This window comes from Bos taurus, chromosome 23, assembly GCF_002263795.3.
Source record: "Bos taurus isolate L1 Dominette 01449 registration number 42190680 breed Hereford chromosome 23, ARS-UCD2.0, whole genome shotgun sequence".
Taxonomy (NCBI): Eukaryota; Metazoa; Chordata; class Mammalia; order Artiodactyla; family Bovidae; genus Bos; species Bos taurus.
Genome location: NC_037350.1, coordinates 28352830 through 28373356, shown reverse-complemented (window position 1 = coordinate 28373356; position 20527 = coordinate 28352830). Strand labels below are relative to the sequence as shown.

At 48.2% G+C, this 20527-nt stretch overlaps 2 protein-coding genes across 9 annotated transcripts; both read left to right on the top strand.

Annotated features, from left to right (window-relative positions):
- Window positions 1–478: 478 nt before the first annotated feature.
- Window positions 479–7042, top strand: MRPS18B (mitochondrial ribosomal protein S18B). The gene is given in 7 exon segments (NM_001038524.1): window positions 479–584; window positions 1906–2014; window positions 2291–2388; window positions 2493–2561; window positions 4017–4083; window positions 5844–5903; window positions 6483–7042. Coding segments are annotated over 7 exon segments (777 nt in total). The 5' UTR covers window positions 479–506; the 3' UTR covers window positions 6779–7042.
- A 500-nt stretch (window positions 7043–7542) lies between these two features.
- Window positions 7543–20325, top strand: ATAT1 (alpha tubulin acetyltransferase 1). Of its 8 annotated transcripts, none has more exons than NM_001276323.1 (13): window positions 7543–7675; window positions 8134–8194; window positions 8307–8398; window positions 8523–8583; window positions 8962–9075; window positions 9239–9340; window positions 14414–14459; window positions 14586–14654; window positions 16219–16290; window positions 16458–16701; window positions 19384–19463; window positions 19555–19597; window positions 19953–20325. In NM_001276323.1, exons 1-13 carry the CDS (start codon window positions 7569–7571, stop codon window positions 20125–20127), a joined length of 1266 nt encoding a protein of 421 aa, NP_001263252.1. In that variant the 5' UTR covers window positions 7543–7568; the 3' UTR covers window positions 20128–20325. The 8 variants fall into 8 exon arrangements, 7 of the variants coding, with proteins under 7 accessions (NP_001263252.1, XP_059736444.1, XP_059736443.1 ...); XM_059880461.1 differs by having other exon boundaries at window positions 7561–7801; window positions 19953–20321; XM_059880462.1 differs by lacking the exon at window positions 7543–7675 and adding an exon at window positions 7808–7925 and having other exon boundaries at window positions 19953–20321.
- Window positions 20326–20527: the final 202 nt, after the last annotated feature.

The following is a 20527-nucleotide window of genomic DNA, read 5'->3' as shown; positions in this document are numbered from 1 at the left end:
CCACTCACCAGCTGATTGGATATCCAGCCTTAACCTTCGCTCAGCCCCTTCCCCCGGGCACCCTCTTCCGCCTCCTTCCTTGGAGGGGGGTGCCCCCCCTAACGCGTGCGCGTGACCAAGCAGCCTAGTACCGCCCTTTCCTCTGCTTCCACCACTTCCGCCCTCCAGAACATCTCTCTCCAAGGGTTGGTAGAATCGGACCGGCGCATGCGCAATGAAAGGATTACGGTCAAAAGCGACTTCAAAATTGCTTAAAACACAGACTCTAAGAATGAGAGTTAAGAGTCATAGTGACTGGTCCAGCAAAAACGCAATTTTAAGGCCGAATTCGATTGTGACGCAGCTGAAATTGCCCTCTCCCTACGCCCGCCCCTCACGCTTCCGTCCTGACGCAGACGCGCGTCCGCCTTTCGTACTGCGGAGTCGTCCTTGGCCCCACCCTACTCTGGTTCCTGGAACATGCGCAGTCTCGTTTGCGGGCTTTCCTGCTTTGCGGGTACGTCAAGATGGCTGCCTCCGTATTGAACGTGTTGCTGAGGCGCCTTCCTTACTTTTCGCCCTTCAGAGGTGCCTACGGAGTTCAGGTAACTCCTTGGGGCACATTTTGTACAACCTCAGATTTGGTTGTACTTTCTCTAGGTCGTCGCTACACTGCCGGGAATCCAGGAACGGATACCCTCCCAAGGGCTTATACATTGGCTGTCAAGGAAACGCTCTGCTTCCACCATCCTCCCCCTTCCCCTCTCATTCCTCAGTACAGCGCGTTTTCTAATCTCGAGACAAGTGTAAAAAGCCAGGGTTGGATGTCATTCTCTTCCCAAGTTTCCGTCTCGGCTGAATAATTAGACGATGGAATGGATTGGACCCCTTGGCCAAACACAAACCAGCTGTTACCTGTATGTGTGTCTAAATCTTTGATGCCCGAGGGTGTCATTGGGTTGTGAGGGACACTAACTACTACCAGCCCGGCTATCGCTCAGTAAAGCCAGAATACATTCTCCCGCCCGGGGGACCAGTTTCTCGGCTCTTTATCTCACTAAATCAGTTTCTTACCAACATGAGAGCATTAACTACTTTGGATTGAGGTTTTCCCTCAGCCACACGTACTCACCACCCTGGAGATTCTTGGTAGGGCAGATTCTTGATGGGGCAGCGTGATTTTGGAAGGCTTGCCCATCTGCCACTCCCAAAAGTGAGACTGAAGAGTGATGAGAGGGGCTACCACAGCGTTAAATATAGACTTGGTAGCTTCGGACATAGCGTTAGGACTCAAGTTTGTTCTGCCATATGGAATGTAGACCATCAACTTTTTATAAGACCGGGCAACTCAGTGATTCAGGATTCAGTTGAGTTGGGAGACTCACCTGTCCTTTACATCCTTTTCGTAGTACACATCTTAGCTCCCAGAAGATAGAAATTCTCCCTTTTTTCTCCATTACACTGAGTTCATTTCAGGAAACACAGAAACCTTATGTGTGCCTGGTTTTTGAGTTGTATTTTCAAATAAATTTGCTTCCCAGTCACCTATTTATCTTCCAGTGTTACCTTTTCTTGCAAGATCCAGCTGGAGGCAGGGATACTGGTTGTTGATGGTGTAGACTTAATAAACCAGTCAGTTCTTGTCCTTGAACTCAGTGTCTCGTTTTCCTTCTGTTGTTCAGTCGTTCAGTTGTGTCCGACTCTGCGATATCATCAACTGCAGCACACCAGGCTTCCCTCTCCTTCACCGTCTCTTGGAGCTTGCTCAAACTCATGTCCATTGAGTTGGTGATGCCATCCAACCATTTCTGCTCTGCCCCTCCTTTAATAGCTTCCCGTCTGTTGCTGATGGTGTAAGTTTAATAAACCAATCATGTTGTGTCCTTGAACTCTTGTCTCATTTTCTCTCTGCCCCTTCTTTTATAGGTTCCCCTCCAGACTCTTTGCACCAAAGCCCCCCCTGAGGATGATTCTTTGCCCCCAATTCCTGTTTCCCCTTATGAGGATGAACCCTGGAAATACCTGGACTCAGAAGGTACTTGTTTATTTTTTTTAATATTTATTACTTATTTATTTGGCTGTACCAGGTTGTGGCTGCGGCATGTGGGATCTAGTTCCCTGACCAGGAATCCAACCCAGGCCCCCTGCATTGGGAGCACACGATTTTAGCCACTTGCCTAGACCACCAGGGAAGTCCCCAGACGGTACTTCTAAATGGACAAGGGGCGTGTCAAGTGAGGTCTGAAATAAGTGGACAGAGACACCTCACCATCATCACCCAGGAATAGCTTGTATGGTCTTTTCATTTCAGAATACCACAACCGCTATGGTTCTCGCCCTGTCTGGGCTGACTACCGTCGAAACCACAAAGGTGGAATACCCCCACAGCGGACTCGAAAGATGTGTATTGTGAGTTTCTGAGGATGGCACATGGATGGGATGTGGAGTGGGGCTGAAGGCCATAGTGACAGAGGCTTTGAACGTCTTCACCTGCCTGTTTCTTTTCTCTACAGCGTGGAAATAAAGTTGCTGGGAACCCCTGCCCCATCTGCCGGGATCAGAAGCTGCATGTTGACTTTAGGGTAAGGAGAATCTTGTCTTCGGTATAAAAACTTAAAGGCTCTTTGCAGTACTGAACGAGATTACCTTAGGTGCCCCATTCTTCATATCCTGGGCCCCTAAAGTCCATTTTGCATTGACTTTCTGGCAATGTGAAAACATTAATCTTTTCAGCTTTTAGTATTTATTTAGTTATGGCTGTGTTGAATCTTAGTGGCAGCACATGGGCTCTTCACTGTGGCGAGGGCATCTCTCTACTTGAGACAAATGGATTTAGTTGCCCCAAGGCATGTAGTGTCTTAGATTAAACCCTTGTCTCCTGCTTTGGAAGGTAGATTCTTAACCACTGGACCACCAGAGAAGTCCCTCCTTCCAGACTTTTGCCTTCTACTGTGGGTTATATATAAAAGATTCATCTCTTACTTGTGAAGTTTTCAGTCTAAATCGGCAAGAGAAATGCTCATTTCTAATGAGAGGGAAATGCCCAAAGGTTCAATTGTATCAATCAGTTACTTCCAGGTAGATTGGACTAGTTTTTTCCTGAGATTTTCTTTATTTTGTTGTCATTGATGTTTGATTGCATGTCAAGACTTGGGCCAGGAGGGCAGATACACGAAACAATGGATAATCTAGTTATTTAAAAAAAAAAAAAAAATCTTCATTGTGAGGAGGAGAGGACTTGTTTCTTGAAGGATTCAGAAACTATAAAGATGACAGTGGAAAAGTGCTCTTTTGCATTTGCAGTATTAGAAGATAGTAGAGCAGAAACTGACTGGTCATCAGGGAAGTTGGAAGGCATTCATATGTCAGTCAGCAGAGGCAGGTATCTGATTGCTTCCAGGCTTTTTCTGATACAGGTTGTAGAGGAGTCCAGGAGATACTTGTCAATTTCAGCTGTATGTTACTAGTTACCAAAAAAAGGCTGTAATCATTTGATACAATTTATAAGAAATTACTTGACTAAGGGAGAGAGAAAGGTTACAGATGGAATAGTGCAGATGAATCTGCGTGCCATGGCACTCTGCCAGTATACCTGCTTTTCCTTTGGGAGTCTCATCACCTGTGATTAATTGCTGGCTGGGAGTCATTCTAACTATTAAAATCTTTAAAATTGATGTTAACAAATATATACATTACACATAACATACCTTCATATAAGTTAGTCACGTACAAACATATAGCACATACTACATTTTTTAGGTGATTTCAAGGGTTTGCCACCCCGCTGTCCCTAATTTGTTGCATGAAGAGCTGACTTTTGAACGTGACCCCTGCAAAAGAGAATTCTTTGTGAGTCTCAGTGACAGAATGTAGGATGTGCATGTGAAATGGTAAAGAGGCCAGGAAAGAGGAAAAGTTAGTAAGAAAACGTGTTCAGTAAAGGGATGGGGCTGAAACTGGGACATGGTGATTAACCTCTAACCATTTTGCTGACTTCCCTTTCCTCTCTCTTGTTTTTCCACCACTTTTCTCTACAGAACGTGAAGCTCTTGAAACAGTTTGTCTGTGCCCACACAGGTATCATCTTCCATGCTCCATATACAGGTGAGCCCATCATCCCCATCACCACCAGAATAGCTTTTTCTTACAGCACCTCTTATATTTATTAAGACAGACGACAGGTATTTCTTTGATGGCTCTTACTAATGGCATAAAAAGTGGGATGGAACCTTTTGGAAATCTTGATCTAATGGGAATAGTCATATACTGAATAAATTACATATGGACAAAAGATCCAGGTGAGTACTGATATAAGCAGACTATCTAAATGGAGCTCTTAAAAGATAAATGGTGCTGATTGTTTCCTTTCTCTAGGGTCTCTTCACTTTTCTGGAAGGCTTTCTCATAAATTGACTGTTCTTTAATATAATTGACACTTCAGTTAGATTTCCCAAATTTGGTGTAAACTCACCAATTCAAGATTACATCTGTTTATTCCCTAACTACAACCACAGGCCAAATCCAGCTCACTCTCATGTCCATTTATTTCCATACTGTTTATAACTGCTTCCAGTCTGCAATGGCAGAATTGAGCTGAGACAGATGATAATATATGCCTAAAATATATGCCACAGTGCCTATGGTGTATGGCCCTGTACAGAAGCAGTTTGCCAGCCTCTGTTCCAAAGCAAGATAAATTTGCAAAGAATAATCAGAATCCACCCTTTTAGGGGGTGGTAGCCTGGTCAGTCGGAGAAGGCACTGGTACCCCACTCCAGTACACTTGCCTGGAAAATCCCATGGACGGAGGAGCCTGGTAGGCGGCAGTCCATGGGGTCGCTAAGAGTCGGGCACGACTGAGCGACTTCACTTTCACTTTTCACTTTTCCTGCATTGGAGAAGGAAATGGCAACCCACTCCAGTGTTCTTGCCTGGAGAATCCCAGGGACGGGGGAGCCTGGTGGGCTGCCGTCTACGGGATTGCACAGAGTTGGACATGACTGAAGCGACTTAGCAGCAGCGGCAGCAGCAGCCTGGTCAGTGGAGTTTGGTTTTTCAAGGAGTTGGTTTTTTTTCTTTGGGCTGCACGTGTGGCTTGTGGGGTTTTAGTTCTCTGACCAAAGGTCAAACCCAAGCCTTCAGCAGTGAGAACAAGGAGGAGCCCTAACCACTGGACCCCCAGGAAATTCCCAGGGAATTTTAAAAAGATTTTTATAGTCAAGCTGTAAAAGGCTGAAGGAACTATTTTGCCACTTTCTCAGATAATCTTCCCCAGATCTGAAATCCTTTCTTCCTTTATTGAATCTTTCTCTGTGGATTGTTCAAGTCAGCCCTTTAACCACACTTTCCTTTTCTTTTTAATATTTATTTTTATTTACTTATTGGGTTGCACCAGGTCTTAGATGTGGCACACAGTATCCTTGAACTTCTAGTTGTGGCACGTGGGATCTATAGTTGCAGCATGCAGACTCTTAGTTGTGGCATGTGGGATCTAGTTCCCTGACCAGGGATCGAACCCAGGTCCCCCGCATTGGGAGTGGGAGTCTTAGCCACTGGGCCACCAGGGAAGTCCCATCACACTTGCCTTTTGAATGGTGTTCTGCTCCTTGTCTTGAAGCCTTTACCATTTAATGGCTTCTCTGTACTACCCAGACCCTCCTAAGTCTTCATCCTGATTCTCAGAGAGCATTCTTGCCACTGAGCAGAAGGGGAAACCAAGGCTCATGGCGAGGTCAGGGGAATGGGGTCATTAGGTAGAGCTGGTCTTCCATAACTAGCCCTCAATCACCATAAGGAAGCAGGTATGTTCTTTATTTACTGTGCCTTATCAAATGAGCTGTGAGTTACCTTTTTTCTCCCCACAGGGGTCTGTATGAAGCAACACAAGAAGTTGACCCAGGCTATCCAGAAAGCCAGGGATCATGGTGAGCATGAGAAGGGGCACAGGGTGGTTTTCTTAGGCATAAGGATAGTGACTTAGGGCTGGAGAGTGGATATAAATCTTCCCAGCTGTCTGAGAAGTAGCACCCAACATGTTCTTCTCAAGAGTCTCTCCTTTCGTCATTCCACTGTCCTTTAGTTTCCTCTCCTGAATCTCTTACCTTGTCATTGCCCTGTCCCTTTGTTCTTTCTCTGCTTCTTATTTTGTAACTGTTGGTCCCAGTGCCATGGCTAGATCATAAGAGCTTTGTATAAATTTTTGACCCTGGGCTCCATGACACTTTTACACAAGTTAGGAACAGGTAGCCCTCTGTTAGGGCAGATGCAGCTTCCTCACCTGGCACAGGACTGCACAGCTTGGCAGGCAAGAGCCCAGGCAGCACGTCAGCCCACACTTGCCCCCTTGGCCAGTTGCCTTTGGGTGGCACACCACATGCATAAATGTACCCAGTGGCTCTGATTGGTCCCTCCTTCTTTTACAGGTTATTTTCCTTATTATCTTTGTTAATCTGAATTACCCCTTTCCTCTCCCCTGGCTTTCTCTTTTATTTTTAACCCCCTAGGTCTCCTCAGTTACCACATTCCCCAGGTTGAACCTCGGGACCTTGACTTCAGTACCTCTCATGGAGCTGTGAGTGCTACTCCACCAGCCCCCACTCTGGTTTCTGGTGACCCCTGGTATCCATGGTACAGCTGGAAACAGCCACCAGAGAGAGAGCTGTCCCGCCTTCGCCGGCTCTACCAGGGCCATCTGCGAGAAGAAAGTGGCCCTCCACCTGAGTCAATGCCCAAGGTGCCACTCACGGCCCCCACTGAAGCCACCTCCACTGAGCAGGCGGGCCCCCAGAGTGCTCTGTAGGTACAGACTGGGATGGGAACAGGCAGGTCTCCTACACAATACTTCATCCTGAAGAGTTGTGCCTACTTTGTGGCCAGTGGCGAGCTCAATCACCAGAGATGATTGTTGGTGAAAGGGATGAATACACATGAGGCTGAGGGAAGGTAGTACAGATTTGTATGGGAAACCTCAGTCCTTGCTGTTGTAAATAGATGGGTTACACATTCAGTTACTATTTCAGACTTGTACCAGCTGCATTTTCTCACAATAAAGCTGTATCCTGTCTCTGGGCTGAATTTCAAATGAATGAATGCTGTGGTGGGGGTTGGGGTTGGTGAGGGAGTGGGCAGTGGGTGCTGCTGTGCGGAGAGGGGTGGTCAGGTTTGAACCAACCCTGCCTCTGGGCTCTTGGGACCAGAAGGCACCTGAAATGAGCAGTTGTACCATTCTCTCTTGATCACTTGTGGCCCCCTATGCCGGAGGCACAGCGTTCTCACTATTGTCAGCTGTTCACTGAGGGGCTGAAAGGTTTGGAGAATGAGACACTAGGCCCCAAAAATGGGTTGCTGTGGCGCCCGCTGCCGTGGGAGGCGAGGATGGGCTGAGTGCTGTTGCTAAGCGACAGCTGGTCTGGCAAGAAGATTGGGGTCTCCGGGGCCAGCTGCTGCGATACAGGCGGATGGTGGAGGAGGGGAGCGCGGGGAGGGGCGGTCCCCTGGGGACCTGCAGGCGCGGCAGGGGAAATACAGATTGCGGTGGGAGGGGCGGAAGTGACGTCGCGCGGGGCGGGTCCGACCGCGCACAATGGGCCATGGAGTTCCCGTTCGATGTGGACGCGCTGCTCCCGGAGCGGATCACGGTGCTGGACCAGCACCTAAGGCCCCCGGCCCGCCGACCCGGAACCACAACGCCGGCCCGGTGACATCTCAAATCTTCCCCACGGCCCTTCTCTCCCGGTTCCTCTTGGAACCTGGTCCAGGCACCACGCCCCCTTCTCGCGTTGACTAGTGACCACTCCTTTCGATGTCCAGGCTCGCCTTTTTGGTGACCTTTGACCCTAGACCTTGTGGGGTTGATCGGGGCTTGAATCTGCCACCTTTCACCGCTTGGCCCACTGTGTGGTCCCAACCGAAGGATATGGTTGACCTGCCCTTCCTGCTTCCCCACAGTAATTTTAATGGAGAAGGGAGTGTACCACCCTGAAAAGACGTGTGGCAAAAGTTTGGGTTTCAGAGTAGGGTGGGAAATAGGGTTGGAAGACCAAGATAGAGGGAGGGCGTGAAGTACTGACCTGGGGTTATGGCCCAAGTTCCCAGGGAGTGATTGCCCAGGACCCTTTAACTCAGTGACTATCTGACTCTTCTCTCTTTCTGTAGTGTTGATCTGCAGCAGCAAATTATGACCATTGTAGATGAGCTGGGCAAGGCCTCTGCTAAGGTACTGGGGAGTCTACATGTGGTAAAGGGGAGGCCTCTGGGGACAGCCGGTAAGGGAGGCAGGGGTCCTTTGGAAGGGACTTGTAGAAAGTCTGCCTTAAAATTCCTGGCAGGCCCAGCATCTTCCTGCTCCCATAACCAGTGCATCCAGGATGCAGAGCAATCGCCACGTTATGTATATACTCAAAGATACTTCAGCTCGGCCGTGAGTGTCAAGTGCTCTTCCATCCTGTGCTTAATTCCTTCCTCCCCCAGCCCCTTTCCCTGTTTTGACTCTACCTCTTCCAAATAGGTGCTCACTACAGTTTGTTATTTTCTCCATCCTACAGGGCTGGAAAAGGAGCCATTGTTGGCTTTCTTAAAGTTGGATATAAGAAACTCTTTGTACTGGTAAGTGTCATTGGAAACTGAAAATTCATATGCCTTGGCTTCTGAGAACAGAAGCGCTGGAGGTCGGAAGGTGGCAGTAATGTTTGAGTCCTAGAAGATCTTTTTAAGTTAAAAATTATTATTGGCTGCTCTGGATCTTCATTGAGGTGCATGCTCTTTGTTGCAATGCAGGGGCTTCTCCTATTTGTGGGGCATGGGCTTCTCTTATTGCTCTAGAACAAAGTTGTGTTGCATGGGCTTAGTTGCCCTGCAGCATGTAGGATCCTAGTTCCCTGACTGGGAATGAAACCCTCGTTCCCTGCATTAGAAATCGGATTCTTAACCACTGGACCGCCAGGGAAGTCCCTAGAAAATCTTTGTTGTTCTTTTACCTCCTAGGATGATCGTGAGGCTCACAATGAGGTAGAACCACTTTGCATCTTGGACTTTTACATCCATGAATCACTTCAACGCCATGGCCACGGACGAGAACTCTTCCAGCATATGTTGCAGGTATTGCTTATCTCTTTGCCAGCTCTTCCCAGAGGCCTTCAGTCCTCCCAGAGGCCCTGCCTCCCATCCTCCCACCCCCACTATGTTCCCATATCCTTCCCAGGATTCCTGTTGGCCTGCTTTCCCCACACCTTCTCCTACCCTAGTCTCTTGTTCCCTGCAGAAGGAGCGAGTTGAACCACACCAACTGGCCATTGACAGACCCTCCCAGAAGCTGCTGAAGTTCCTGAATAAACACTACAACCTGGAGACCACCGTCCCACAGGTTAGAAGTTTCAGAGAATAGATCCCCACTGAGCATTCCCACTGAATTACCTAGTCTTTGGGGGGCAAAGAAGAGGTACCTTCCAAGCAGTCCCTATTCCCCATTGTATAGGACTTCTTTTATACAGCTAAGCTCAGGGTGGGATCAGAGGATACCATCTCTCATCCTGGAGCTGTTTCATTATCATCTCATCTATTTTTATTCTTCATCCTGGACTGTTGTGTACACCTAAAAGCATGTTTATATCCCAAACATAGTAAAAGTAAAGTAAGTAAAAAGTCACTCAGTCGTGTCCGACTCTTAAGGCTCCTCCATCCATGGGATTCTCCAGGTAAGGATACTGGAGTGGGTTGCCATTTCCTTCTCCAGGGGAGAAGTTACTGCTGCTGCTAAGTCACTTCAGTCGTGTCTGACTCTGTGCGACCCCATAGATGGCAGCCCACCAGGCTCCCCCGTCCCTGGGATTCTCCAGGCAAGAACACTGGAGTGGGTTGCCACTTCCTTCTCCAATGCATGAAAGGGAAAAGTGAAAGTGAAATCTCTCAGTCGTGTCTGACTCTTAGCGACCCCATGGACTGCAGCCTACCAGGCTCCTCCATCCATGGGATTTTCCAGGCAAGAGTACTGGAGTGGGGTGCCATTGCCTTCTCCAACCCCAAACATAAGTCAGTTCATTTTCATCTCTTCATTTTCACATAGTCCATTACTTAGTCAATCAAGATTTAATTTAGTAAGGGCTCAGAACAATATACGTTCCCTGTCCCCAGAGAGATTTGGTTTATTTGGGGGGAATGTGGTTTGTTTGTAAGTAGATGCAATATAATGTTGCTAATACTGTCTGTCTATTCAGCATATATTTGTTGAGCACCCAGCAGTATTCTGGGCTTTAGGAATACTTGGTTCAATAAAACAGAAACAAGTCTCTGTTCTTACAAAGCTTATATTCTAGTTGGGCAGACAAACATAATAAACAAGTAGATACTCTTGTCGATAAGCACTCTAGGAAAACAAGAGCAAGTAAGAAGGTTTGGGAATGCCCTGGTGAGGATGGGAATGTGTGTGATTGCAAGTTTAAATGGGATAAGCAGGAAAGGCCTCACTGAGAAAGTGTCACTTGAGCAGTAACTTAAAGAGGTGAGACTATGAGCCATTAATACCTGGAGGGGGAGCATCCCACGCAGAGGAAATGGCTAGTGTGAAGGCCATGAGGTGGAGTGGGCCTAGAAATTTGGCTGGTGTGGCTAGAGCAGTGTGAGTGAGTGGGGAGTGCTGTAGAGGAGATAAGAGCAGTAACAGGGAAAGAAGGACACTTGGGGCCCTGCAGGCTATTGCAAAAACTTTGGCTTTTACTCTTAGTGAAAAAAGGAGAGCCATCATAGGGGTTTGAGCAGAGGGGAAATATGATAGGACTTACTTTAATATTCATTTGGCTGCGCCAGGTTTCCGTCAAGGCTGTGGGGTCTTTAGTTGTGGCATCCGGGGTCTTATCTGTGGCACGTGGGATCTAGCTCCCCTACCAGGAATTGAACCCAGGCCCCCTGAACTGGGAATGTGGAATCTTAGCTACTGGACTCCAGGGAAGTCCCTAATGTGACGTACTTTAAACCAGAGCACTTTGCTTGTTAAGAATACGCAGTAGAGGAGTGAGGGTGCAAGCAGATTACGAAGCAACAATCCTGATGATAAATGGTGGTGGCTCAGACCAAGATGGTGGCAGTGGAGGTGGGAAGGTCAGATTTTAGGTATTCTGAAGTTAAAGCAAATAAGGTTTCTTGACTCATTGTGGAGAAAAAAGAGAGGGAGTCAAGGGTGATCCCAAAGTTGTTGGCCTGAGCACTTGGGAGGATGAAATTACGTCAGCTGAGATGGAAGGTAGAGCAGCTTTGGAGGGGGAAATAGTAGAGTCCACCTTGAGTATGTTAACTGGAGATGTCTGTGGCGAGTTCAGGTTCAATACACAGTTGGTTGCTCCCATAGTGTTGGGAGAAGAGGTTTCAGGTGGAGAGTTTTCAGCACCTGTACGATACTTGAAAGCAGCGAGACAGGATGAGAATCACCATGGAGTGAGTTATCAATCCAAGGACTTGAGCCCTCAGGCACTCTTAGAAAGTCTGGGAGAGAAGTAGCAGCAAATGCAGCCCAGAAGTGACTAGTGAAGTAGATGCAAAATTAGAAGTGACCTGGAAGGCCAGTGAAGAAACTGTTTGCAGAAGGAAGGAATGGCTCACTGAGTCAGATGCTGCTGATCCATGAGGTAAGAAGAGGTCTGAGAAGTGACCATTGGATTTAGCTGCCTGAGGCCACTGGTGATCCTGACAGGCAGTTTCAGCACAGTGGTGGGTGGAAGCCTGGATGGAGTGAGTTTAGGCCACAGCAGTCCTCAACCTTTTTGGCACCAGGGACTGGCTTTGTGGAAGATAATTCTTCCATGGACCCAGTGGATGTGGGGGAAGGGGGGAGTGGTTTTGGGATTTTTCACACGCATTACATTGATTATGCTGCCGCTGATCTCACAAGAGGCAGAGCTCTGGCAGTAATGGGAGCAATGAAGAGCAGTATAAATACAGATGAAGCTTCGGCTCGCCTGCCACCACTCACCTGATATGTGGCTGGGTTCCTAGCAGGCCATGGACCTGCTGTGTGGCTCAGGGGCTGGGGACCCCTGGTTTAAGAGATTAAGAAGCTCAGAACTGGAGACAGCAAGAATAGGTGACTCTTAAATCCTGGTTTAAGGTCAACAGAAATAGAGCAAGAGCTCGAGAGGGCTATGGATCAAAAGAGTTGATTCTTCTTAGCTGCATAAGAACAAACAGCATAAGAATGACTCAAAATTTGATGATGTCAGAGAAAGTGGGAAGAACTGAGAAAATCAAGAGAACTGCTGAAGCAGTGTTGCTGAGTGGGCTTGGGATGGGATGACAAGCGAGCCTTGGATAGGAGCACAGACAGTTAATCCATTGTAATGAGACTCATTGATGTGCTTACAGAGGAAGCATAAAGTGAGTGCTTACTTGGGTAAAGGGAGACTTGACTTAATCTTGAAAAGTGTTTGTCAGGGGGACAGAAGTGGACAGGCTAAAGTGCTTTTCATGCAGGAAGAAACGAGCAAAGTCAGAGAGGTCTTAATATACTTTTCAGGGCACTGCAAGCAGTGTTTTGTTTGGCTGGAGTGCTGAGCATATGCTTGTTGGAGGCGAATAATGTCATGGTAGACATTACAGCAGGGTCAAGGCAGGAGATAGACAGGGTCTGCTTAGAATGTGCAGGACATCATTTCTCCATTAAGAGGCAGCAGAGAGCAACAGAAGGAACATAGTATCAGTATCTGGCATCAAATGTATTACCCAGGTAACATGTAAGAGCAGGGCAGTGTAGAGTGTATGCATGCTAAATCGCTTCAGTCATGTCTGACTCTGCATGACCCCATAGATGGCAGCCCACCAGGCTCCTCTGTCCATAGGATTCTCTAGGCAAGAATGCTGGAATGGGTTGCCATTTCCTTCTCCAATAGAGTGTATAGACATAGATAGATAGATATACAGTATCATAACGACTAATGTTTCATGAGCTCTGTGTGGTATCTACATTGCATTATCTCTGTTGATCCTTGTACATTTCTTTGAGGTAGGTCTTATTGACCCCATTTTGGGTTTATGTAGATTAGGGACTTGACCAAGTGTGCACAGCTAATGTTAGAGTTTGAATTTGAACCCATAGCCCACTCTGATGACTACACTGTATTCCTGACCGACATGCCTCAGCTAGAATCAGGAGTCGGGGGTTTGAGTCCCAGTTCTCCCCTGTGTAGCTACTTAGCTTTGGGCCAGCCATGTCTCCAAGCATGTATATTTCTAGTTTTCTTGGGTATATATCTAAGAGTATTTAAGAGTAGAATTCCTGGGTCATATGGTTAATCCGATGTTTAACTTTTTGAGGAACTGAGAAACTTTTTCCACAGTGAATGCAGCATTTTACATCTCCATCAGCAATGCATGGTAGCTCTAGTGCCTTGACATCCTCACCAAAATTTGTTATTTTTCTTTTTATAATAGCCATAATAATGGTTGTGAAGTTGTTTCTCTTTGTGGTTTTGATTTGCATTTCCCTTTTGACTAATGATGTTGAGCATCTTTTCAAGTGCTTATTGACCATTTGCATTTCTTCTTTGAGAAATGTTCACGTCCATGCCCCTTTTTAAATTGTGTTTGTTGCCTGTTTGTTCCTGGGTTGGAAGAGTTCCTTATGTTCTAGACACAACACCCTTATTAGATATATGATTTGCAAATATGTCCTCTTGTTTATGGGGTTTCATTTTCTTGATAGGAAATCAATGTCCTATTTAAGAAATACACCATTTATTTCTTAAACCATGTCCGAAGTAATCAAGATTTTCCCTAATGTTTCCTTCTAAAAGTTTCATAGTGTTAGCTCTTACATTTAGGTCTTTGGTCCATCTTTTTCTTGTTTTCTTTTTTATTTTCTTTGGCCACGCTCCATGGCACACAGAACTTCCCTAACCAAGGATTGAACCCATGGCCCTGAAGTGGAAGTGCAGTGTCTTAACCACTGGACCACCAGGGAACCCCCTTTAATCCATTTTTAGTTATTCTTTGATCCAAATTCAGTATCTTGCATGTAGATATTCAGTTGTCCAAACACCAGTTGTTGAAGAGGCTATACTTTCCCTTTTGAAAGGTCTTCTACTTTTATTGAAAATCAGTTGACTGTTTCTGGACTCTGTTCGTTCCAAGGGTCTATTTGCCTATCCTGTGTTTCTACCACTGTTTTGACTACCATAGCTTTGGAGTAAGCTTTGAACTTAGGAAGTGTGAATCCTCCCCGAATTTATTATTCCTTTGTTGATCCTGAAGATTATTTTGGCTACTTGAGGTCCTTTGCAGTCCAGCTTTAGGATCAGCTTGTCAGGTCCTAAAATTCTGACTGAGTCTGTCAACAAGGACAGGAAGGCTGGCTTTTCTTCCTGCTGTGGTTTTTCTAGCTCAGGGTTCTATACCCAAGTATGTGCTGAGTAGCTGAACAGACAGCTATTATTTCTCTTGTTTCATCTTACAGGTGAACAACTTTGTGATCTTCGAAGGCTTCTTTGCCCATCAGCATCGTAAGTTTTCTCACCTGTGTGTGTTGGTCAAGCAGTCGGGGTGAGGGGGGAAGGAAATAGGTGAATTCTTGGTCCCCCCCCACGCCGCCCCCTCACTGAGGGGCACCGCCGCTTCCTTCCTCACAGGGCCCCCTGCTACCTCCCTGAGGGCAACTCGACACTCTCGTGCTGCTGCGCTCGATCCTATGCCCGCTGGTAAAGCTGCATTGAATGGGTGGATCTGTAGTGCTGTGATGGCTAGTCACTCTGGAGGCCACCAGGAGCTCAGTGTGTGATCTGTGGGCCATTTGAGAGAATTCTAAAGCAACCCAAGTCTCCAGCAGACATTACCCATGGGAGCTCAGTGTATTTTACACCTGGCAAGACTTTAATTAAGCAAGCTCACTGGGAGCCTGTTTGACCGTAGACATTGATGGAGCCTCTTCCTGCTGCAGGCCCATCAAAATAGGCCAGAGTCATGTTCCTCCCTAAACCCCTCAGGCTCTGTCAGCCAGTGAGCGACAGGCAAGTGCAGTCTCCCCTTCTGCTTCCAGTCATAGAAGAGTGACGTGAATGGTCCAAAGCTTAAATACTAATTTCTGAAGATAACACTCAGAATTTGTAACACTTCCAACCAAATAAGGGAGAAACCTAGCCTAGGAGGTACTGAAATGTTGCCCAGGTTCCTCATTCCATCCTCATCCGCACACATGCTCCCTGCCAGGCTGAGTCCTATCCTTTCTTCCTTCTCAAGGCGGAGGGGTGCAGCCTTCTGCTGGCTGTGCAGTGCACACCTGCACAGAAGGGCCCCCTTTCTGAAGGAGCTGCTCTGTGGCTAGTTCTCACCTCCTCTGTGGCCAGGAAACAGAGAAACCACCACCCAGACAACAGTGTCACCAGTGACTAGCATCTACCAGTATCAGGCATGGAGAGGCAGTTCATGTCTGTGACTGGCTTTGATTTCTAAGACCTCCCCTCCGTCTAGCTCCTACTGACCAAAGGCTGTGAGAGGGAGAGAGCCAACAAGGACAGTGAAGACCAGGTCTACAGGGGAGGGGACCCTAAAGCTTAACTGGATCCACTGGGCAGTCTCCTTTGCCACACATGATGGAGAAAGAACCTCTTGAGAGGGAAAGGGAAGGGCAAGTAGAAAAGAGAGGACGCAGAGGCTGAGCTTGGATAGTCTATTAGCCTCCCATTTACTTTCTCTGGTAGCTCCTTTCCAGATGTCTGTGTTTTTTCCTCATCCCTTTTTCCCCCCTAATAAAATGTAAATCTCTTCTATCTTTGCCCTGGAAGGAGAGGTTCTGCCCCACGCCAACCTCCCCTAACCTCTCCACAGCAATTCCTGATTAACCAAGGGCTTTGTCCATCTTATCTAGAGGGACCTGGGGTCCTCGTTGGCCCGGCTGGGACCATTCCTCTGCCCCCGAATCCCAGGGGTGCCTGACAGCGCCCACTGACAGTAAGAGCTTGCCTCCCTTGGCCGCCCTTCTCCTGTACCTCCCAGGCCCCAGAGTCTCCCCCGGATCTTTCCCCCAACTCTGCATTCGGCCTACTCCTTCTGGCTCTCCTCAAAATGCTCCAGCCTTCCCCCCAAATTCCCTTCTGGTGTGATGGCACTGCCACAGAGCTGCTCCCGCGGCGGAGCTGACGTCTCCTTGCCCAGGAGGAACTGTGGTGTCAAGGACCAGAGGTTTGGGGTCGCGGGGGTGGTGGCCAGGAGGAGGGTACACAGTGTGTCTCCCCATGCTTACCTCAGTGTCCTCTCCACTCCCAGCTCCAGCAAGGAAGCTGCCACCCAAGCGAGCAGAGGGAGACATAAAGCCATACTCCTCTAGTGACCGAGAATGTAAGACTGGGCTGGGGGGTCTGGGCCTGGGGCCCTCAACCCAGGGGAAGCATTTGTTCTCTAAGGCTCTGACTTCTCTTTTTCCTTCCCTGATCTTGGCTCTCACAACTCCCTTCCCTGTCCTTTTCCTTCTTTCTCTGTCTTGCTCTGCTTTCTCCCTCCGCCAGTTCTGAAGGTAGCTGTGGAGCCTCCGTGGCCCCTGAACAGGGCCCCTCGCCGTGCGACTCCTCCAGCCCACCCACCCCCTCGCTCCAGCAGCCTGGGAAACTCACCAGAACGGGGCCCCCTCCGCCCCTTTGTGCCAGAGCAGGAGCTGCTGCGTTCCCTGCGCCTCTGCCCCCCACACCCCACCGCCCGCCTTCTGCTTGCTACTGACCCTGGGGGCAGCCCTGCCCAGCGGCGCCGCACCAGGTAACAGGAGCTGGAGAGTTAGGGAGCCTCAGGACTGTCAGACAGGGCGGTTAGAAATGGCAGAGGGCAGTGTAAATCAGAGACATGAAGCATTGGGACAGGAGGATTGGAGACTTCCTAAGACGTTTTGAGAATATACTGGAAGATACCTGTGGAAATAGTCTGGAAATAAATTACAGTTAAGGAGCAGAATAGGACTTCGGGGGAGCCTAGGGATGCTAGTGCCTAGAGGAAGGTTAGAAAGAACGCAGACCCACTGGTGGGAGGGGCGGGAAATTGTGGTTTAACACTTGCTGGGAGGGGGCAGGGTCTCTGACAGCCTGGGGAGCCACTGGCCCCGGCTCAGTGCCTTGTGTGGCGGGAGCCCACCCCGGCAGGCAGGGACTGGGCCTCTCCTTTATTTCTCTCCCCAGCTTTCTCTTCACCTCTGACTTCTCTTTCTGTTTTTCTCTCCCCTCCATTTTCCCTCTCCCCCTCTCCTGTCCATAACATCCTTCCCCAGTTCTCTTCCCCGCTCTGATGAGAGTCGATACTGATAGACTGCTAACCCCCTCCCCTCCCTGGGAGACCTGGCGAAGGTGGAGACCCTTCTCCCTGAGAACCCCAGACCCAGTCTCCCACTGCATCCCCCAGCATCTAGGGGGACTTGACAAGAACCCGTAGGATTCCCTTTACCCCTTTCTTGGACAACTGGGTGGTCAGGGTCCCAGGTGGCCTAACACTTCATAGCTTTTCTTACCACAGAAAGCAGCCCTTCTCTCCTAACTTGGGCTCTGAACACTCCCACAGACAGCCCGATTTGCTGCCAGGCCTCTTGGTTGGGCAGCTCATACTAATTATCCAGAGAAGCACACTCTTGCTTGCTGTCAGATTCTAGAACATCATGGAAAGTCCAAAGGCCTCCTCTGCCAGGGAAACCTTTGTAAAAGAGTCTTGTCCATGGAATAACTCCTGTAGTCCTCTACACTGTCTGCTGGTAGTTCTAATACTGCTTTGTGCTACCGGCTGCAGCTACCCTATCAGCCTGCTGACGCCAGCCACTGAACGAACTCTGCTTCATAGCAGTCCAGTCAGGTAGGACAGGGACTTACCAGCTCCCCACGGGATCCACTCAACATTGCCAAACTCTTAATCTCCACGTTTCATGTATGTGTTAATCTGTCGGGACCCCTGAGCTGATGTCTGCTGTGGGACTCTAGACTCATCACGCTTCTATAGACACTACCACCTCCCTAGGTCCAGGTTCTCTGAAGGAGTCTGTTTCTTGGCAGTAGATCCCAGCCAACACCCTAGGATCACTCTTAGCCAAGTTTCAGCAGCTAAGCCTGAGTTTCAAGGCTCTATTAGCTCCTGGAATACCCTCTTACATCCATTCCTCCCCGGTAGCTAGATATACTGATAGATTCCTGTCTTGTGAGATTGTCTTGATGATGATGGGGGAACTCTTCCTCTGGCCTTCCTCTCTTCTTTCCTCCATAGCAAGAATCCTCCCCTGCTCCATACCCAGGCTATAGAAATCCTTTCCCTCCCTACCCTCTGGATGTGTGCTAGTTCAGGTACCCCTACTGTGTTCCCCCAAATCCTTGGGAGCAGGATCTCCCTCTTTTCTGACTCACTCCTCCTTTTTCTTCTCCCTCTCAGTGTTGTCTGAATAAAGCGTGAACTCTTTTGTGTTTTTTAAATGGACATTTTCAATGAAAAAACAAACAAACAAACCTTAAGGTCTCAGCCTCGTTTGTGCGTCACCCTGTATTTTCCTGGGATCTCAGGACCTCTGGCCCTCTTCTTCACCTCTGAGATCTGCAGATCTTCCAGCAAGGAGGCTTAGAGCTCCCCTCGCAGGATCTGGTGTCTGCCTGTCCCCATCTTCACTGCTGGATTTTCTCCTGCAGATTCTGTCTCCTCTAATGTAGTCACTGGATCCCTCCATGTAGGCTTCTGTATCTATTCCTCCATTCTCTCCATAAACCTTTAGCTCTCCCTCTAGTAACTCCTACTGTTTACCCAGGCCAGCCCTTGCTGAGATGTTAAGATTTACTAACATCTCTAGGAGCCAATTAATTGCCTTCTGATAACAATCCCCTAATTGTTTCTTGGATTATTCTTCTCTAAATCCTTTGATCTCTTTCTCAAGACAATCCTTTTCCTAAATTCAGCCTTGCCACTCCCTCTTCCCCTCTGGCTAAGATATCCCATAATTAAGGTAAACGTGTTTTCCAACTCAAAACATCAGAGCACCTGGTTCAGCAAAATTTTGCCTTTATGTGAATCCATTTTTTGTTTTTGGCTGCACTGTGTAGCTTGTGGGATCTTAATGTCCCAACCAGGAATGGAACCTGTGCCCCCCGCAGGGGAAGCACAGAGTCCTAACCACTGGACCACCAGGGAATTCTCCTGAATCTTTTTATAACATGATTTCGATCACATTTAACCTTACGGTTAGCACATTGCCTCAACTAGAAATAATAAAGCAGCAAATTAGGACTGCTCCAGAAAACCTTGGGGTATACAGTGCTCTCCCTTCCCTTTTCTGGGGCACAACTTGTATTAAACCCCATAGGAATGATAACTACCCCCTCTCTGTTCCTGTGCTGTTCTTTTATTCTTCTCCCCTGATTGCTCCATACCCACTCATCTTTCATCCTGTAGCCTCTTCCCCATCATTTCACATTTCTTCTACAGCGGGACTCCCCCAGGGCTGGTAGCCCAAAGCTGCAGCTATAGCCGCCACGGGCGGTTGAATTCCTCATGTCCCAATACAGGTAAGTTACTCATCTCCTTACCCTCAAATCAAATAGGCCATATTCACTACCTACTCTAGCCTTCCCATATACATGCCTGGTATTTCCACAGGCAACCAAGAACTGAAGCAGGGGGAACAGGAAACAGAGAATAGGTGAGGTCTGAGCCCCTTCCCTGCCAGCCTCTCACCACCTCTGACCCCTTTTCTAACATCATTCTCAGCTACTTCCTCCTCCTAAATCTCACTCTCTGAACTGGAAACCAGCTCCTCCCACAAAGCCTTCCACCTAACATCCTACAAGCCTCTTTCCCCATAGGTTCAACTCTGGTGCTTCCGTTTAGCACCACTCTGTGGGGTTTCAGGTTTGGACATAGCACCAATGGTTCCAGCCTCATACCCCATCATTTGTCCTCCTCACAAGAGCCTGACAGACCTTGAAGAAGCTGTGCTCTTAATCCTCACTTTAGTACCCGTGTAACCCACTCTCCATCTCCCTCCCACCTACTAGGTGTGCCATTGAGGAGCAGGTCTTGTCACAGCATGGGTCTGGGGAGGAACCCATGCACACAGTTCCTCCACAGGCCCAGGTTCCACCAGCCCAGGCTTGGACAATGGGTGGGGACATGTTCAACGCCAGGTTCATTCGAAACTTGCATGAACGTCGCAGCACCAGGCCTTGGTGACCGCAGCCCCCTCTCACACCTTCAAAATCATTATTATTTCTATCTCACACAGGACTTAGTCAAAGCTTGCCCTCGCCGTGTATGTATTCATTCATTCATTTATTCATTCTACAGGCTTTTTTTTTTTTTAAATCAGTGCCAAGTCATTTGTATCTTATTTTTAACCAGAGCAATAAAGTATTTTTTACCACGAGCGTTACTGAGAACTGCGGATGTCGTTATTTCAGTCCCACTCCTCACCCATCAGCGCCCACTTTTGCGCAAGCGTACAGGTGAGAGCCTGAGAACCGTACTCTTAGGCCGCTAATTTACTGCGCAAGCGCCCTGAGGCTGCCTCCGATTCGGCGAGCGCAGGCGCACTTTCTGTAGACCTAGCGCCTCACCGCCTCCCTGGAACCCG